This window comes from Protobothrops mucrosquamatus, unplaced genomic scaffold (assembly GCF_001527695.2).
Source record: "Protobothrops mucrosquamatus isolate PMUCROS unplaced genomic scaffold, P.Mucros_1.0 scaffold5, whole genome shotgun sequence".
In the NCBI taxonomy this organism is placed as follows: domain Eukaryota; kingdom Metazoa; phylum Chordata; class Lepidosauria; order Squamata; family Viperidae; genus Protobothrops; species Protobothrops mucrosquamatus.
This window is the reverse complement of record NW_015386392.1, coordinates 3489097-3493371: the sequence shown is the minus strand read 5'-3', so window position 1 is coordinate 3493371 and position 4275 is coordinate 3489097. Positions and strand designations below refer to the sequence as shown.

Below are 4275 nucleotides of genomic sequence, written 5' to 3'. Positions count from 1 at the left end.
TCTGAGGTCCCTGGGAGTCGAGTAGAGCCCTGAGGATCGGAGCATCCACAAGCTTGTAAGCAGCGTGTGCGTGCTCCCAAAACCCGATATGGTCCTCTGCTCCCGCCATATCTGCCCCTCCCACTGACCGTACTAATCACACCACCCTCTATTAATCCCCCAGTCTCCTCCCTCACCACTCCGCGCCCCCCAGACTGGATTGGCCTTGGCCTCAGAGAGGGCTTCCCCAAGTCCCCTCGGGCCAACCCCGACCCCCCTAAAGACCCCGAACCCCTTAAAAATTTATTTAAAAACCCCTTTAAAAAAGCCCTCAATTTCAACTTCCTTAGGTCTCTTTTTTTGGCTGCTTTTTTTAGCTATGAAAGCTGGTTGGGTGACTTTGGGCCAGTCACTCACTCTCAGCCCAACCCACCTCACAATGTTGTTGTTGTGAGAAAAATAAGAAGAGTGTTGTGTTAGAGGAAGATGTGTTGAATACATTTGCCACATTCGGTTGTTTGTAAAAATAAGAAAGGCGGGATACAAGTAAAGAAATATTAGACGGCACTTTGCTCTAATGCAGTAAAATACACTTTCCAGAAGAGGACGGTCTAGCTGTGGAATTATAACCTCAAGAGAAGTTGAAACAAAAACTTAAGATAACCAATTCTTTCTTTCATAATGATGTACTTAATATACTCAAACATTTTAATCTATATCCCACTTTTATTATTTTTGTAAACAACTCAAGTCAGCAAACATCTCTAATCCTCCTTCCTCCTCCTGTTTTCCCCACAACAACAACCCTGTAAGGTGGGTTAGGCTGAGAGATAGTGACTGTCCAAAGTCACCCAGCCAGATTTTCATGGCTAAGGTGGGGACTGAAGGCTAAGAATAATGAATAGAATAGAATAGAATAGAATAGAATAGAATAGAATAGAATAGAATATATGGAATGGAATGGAATGGAATGGAATGGAATGGAAAATATGGAATGGAATGGAATGGAATGGAATTGGAGTGAAGTGGAGTGGAGTGGAGTGGAGTAGAGTAGAGTAGAGTAGAGTAGAGTAGAGTAGAGTAGAGTAGAGTAGAGTAGAGTAGAGTAGAGTAGAGTAGAGTAGAGTAGAGTAGAGTAGAGTAGAGTAGAGTAGAGTAGAGTAGAGTAGAGTAGAGTAGAGTAGGATAGGATAGGATAGGATAGGATAGGAGCTGGAAGGGACCTTGCAAGTCATCTAGTACAACCCCCTGCCCAAGCAGGAGTCCCTACACCATTTCTGACAGAGGGCAGTCCAGTCTCTTCTTGAAAGCCTCCGGTGATGAAGCACCAACAACATCTGAAGGCAGTCTGTTCCATTGGTTGATTGTTCTCACTGTCAGGAAATTTCTCCTTATTTCCAGGTTGAATCTCTCCTTGATCAATTTCCATCCATTGTTCCTTGTCTGGCCTTCGTGCTTTGGAAAATAGGTGACCCCCCCCTCCTCCCTGTGACAACCCCTCAAATATTGGAAGATTGCTATCATGTCTCCCCTGGTCCTTCTTTTCACTAGACTAGCCATGCTCAGTTCCTGTAACTGTTTCTTATATGTTTTAGCCTCCAGTCCCCTAATCATCTTTGTTATTCTTCTGTGCACTTTTTCTAGGTCAGGGGTCTTCAAACTTGGCTCTTTTATGACTTGTGGACTTCAACTCCCAGAATTCCTCAGCCAATGTGCCTGGCTGAGAAATTCTGGGCATTAAAGTCCACAAGTCATAAAAGGGCCAAGTTTGAAGACCCCTGTTCTAGAGTCTCAACATCTTTTTTATAGTGTGGAAACCAAAATTGGTTGCAGTAATCTGGGTGTGGTCTTACTAAGGCTTTATAGAGTGGTATTAGTACCTCACGTGATTGAATCCCTCTGTTAATGCAACGTAGGATTGCATTGGCTTTTTTGGCTGCTGCCACACACTGTTGGCTTATATTTAATTGATTGTCCACTACGACTCCATGATCCTTCTCACAGTTGCTGCTATTAAACCTAGTTTCACCCAATCTATATCTGTACTTTTGGTTTTTCTTGCCTAATGGTAAGACTTTACTTTTCTCTACATTGAATTTCGTTAGATAGGGCCCAGTGTTCAAGTCTGTCAAGATTCCTCTAGATCTTGAGCCTATCATCTAGGGTGTTGGCTATTCCTACCAGCTTAGTATCATCTGCAAATTTGACAAGTTCCTCTTCTATTCCCTCATCTAGGTCGTTTATGAAAATGTTGAAGAGTACTGGGCCTAGGACAGAACCCCACTACTTACTTCCGTCCGTGTAGATGTAATACCATTAAGGATTACTCTTTAAGTGTGGTTTGTCAGCCAGTTAAAAATCCATCTGATGGTGATGCTGTCTATCCCACTGTTTTTAAGCTTTCCAAGAAGTAGGTTGTGGTCTACTTTGTCGAATGCCTTAGCATTCCACTGGTCCATCACCTGATCCTTGGAACTCACATTCTCACGCTTTCTAGCCTGGTGCTTTAACCATTAGACCATGGGTGTCAAACTCGCGACATCACGTGACGTGTCGCGACGTAGCGTGACCTTTTTCCCACTGCCGGCAATGGGGTGGGCGTGTTTTTGGTGTGACGTGGGCCAGCAGTTTGACATCCCTGCATAAGACCAATAAATAATTCACCACATTCAGTAAAAACCTTCATCCATAACTCTGATTTCAATTTCATATTTTTATAGCGACAGTAATACAAATATGTAAATCACTTCAGTGGTCAAAATATACAATCACCAATAACTGTACTCTATAATGCAGAACCACAAAGTAGAGAAAGCTACTTTTTCAGTAGTGCTGGCTGATTTTCACTGAATGAAGGAAGAAAGGAAATGGAAGACGTTATTTTTTAAAATACATCTGGGTCCTTGCAACCTTGCTAGGGAGCTTCTGAGAAGTAAGGTCAATGCAGGAAACCAGATTCACTTAATGTCCACCTGATTGACTGTAGTGGTTCAGAAAAAAAATCATAAAATGAGGCAGAACTTATTTAACAATTGCCTTGCTTAGTAAGGAAAATTTTGGGCTCAATTATTGTAAGCTGAGAGCTACTTGTATGACCATTTATTTAGCAACTGTTCAAACGTACGATGGCACCGAAAAACAAGACTTATGACTGTCCCTCAGAGTTGAGCCTAAAGTTGCGGCATTCCCATGGTCACATGATCAAAATTCAGACGCTTGGCAACTGATATTTATGGTGGTTGCGGTATCCTGAGGTCACACGATCACTTTTTTGACCTTCTGAAAAGCAGAGTCAATGGGGAAGCCAGATTCACTTAACAACTGTGGCAAGAAAGGCCGTAGAATGGGGCAAAACTCACTTAACTGTCTCGCTTAGCAACAGAAATTTAGGGCTCAACTGTGATTATAAGTCGAGGACTGTCTGAACCCCATGATAAATTCAAGCTGCTATTCCCTCCCATTCATAGAAATAATTCTGGGGAACCAAAAAGTATATTCTAACATGCTCCTTGGCACAGTAGGCTAAAAACAAATGCCAGAAATCTGACTAATGTGAATTTATATACATGGCACTACATTTGGACACCCACAGATTATGTCAAGAGAAGTGACTGATGGGATGTCACATCAAATCATGTTGATGCAAGGACTGTCTATATCAGGGGTAGGCAACCTTGGCTCTTTTATGACTCGTGGACTTCAACTCCCAGAATTCCTGAGCCAGCTATGCTGGCTCAGGAATTCTAGGAGTTGAAGTCCACGAGTCATAAAAGAACCAAGGTTGCCTACCCCTGGTCTATATACTGTGAATTCCAAATTACTTCATCATCCTTCCCCACAATCCAAGTACAACCAGGTCTCACTACCTTACTTTCTGAATGGGTATTGCGATAAGCAATCTCAGCTTATTTTTTTTTAAAAAAACACGCCTTTGGTCTTTTTGTATGGAAGTGCAGCTGGAGCTTCCCGCGCTTGCGCACTCGGACTCTAGCTTCGGCTCAGCCACGCCCACTCTTTAGTGTCATTTCGCCTTCTCGGGCGAATCGATGGCTCTGCGCTTGCGCAGTCGCCTCCTTACCTCTCAACGGCGGTTGTGGTGGCGGCAGCGGTTCTTCTGGCTGGGACGCGGCGGCGCTGGGTGGCCGGTCGGGGTTTCTAAGGAGTTTGTTGGCGAGCAGCCCCGAGACGGTGGCACCGAGAGCCGCTCCGCACACGAAACCGCCGAAGAAGCGGCTCCGAACGAGGCGCACGCCTATCGCCTCTGCCATCGAGCCCGTCGGGAGGACCGCCAGACGG

The 4275-nt window shown here is 44.3% G+C and overlaps 1 protein-coding gene across 1 annotated transcript in view; it reads right to left on the bottom strand.

Annotated features, from left to right (window-relative positions):
- The window catches only part of EXOG (exo/endonuclease G), a 29684-nt gene extending 25409 nt beyond the window's left edge, over positions 1 to 4275 (bottom strand). The window contains exons 1-2 of the mRNA XM_029282954.1: positions 4105 to 4275; positions 309 to 346 (exon numbers count right to left, since the gene is read on the bottom strand). Of these exons, the coding sequence (XP_029138787.1) occupies positions 309 to 346; positions 4105 to 4247 (181 nt within the window). The 5' untranslated portion in view covers positions 4248 to 4275. The remainder of the gene's footprint in view (positions 1 to 308; positions 347 to 4104) is intronic.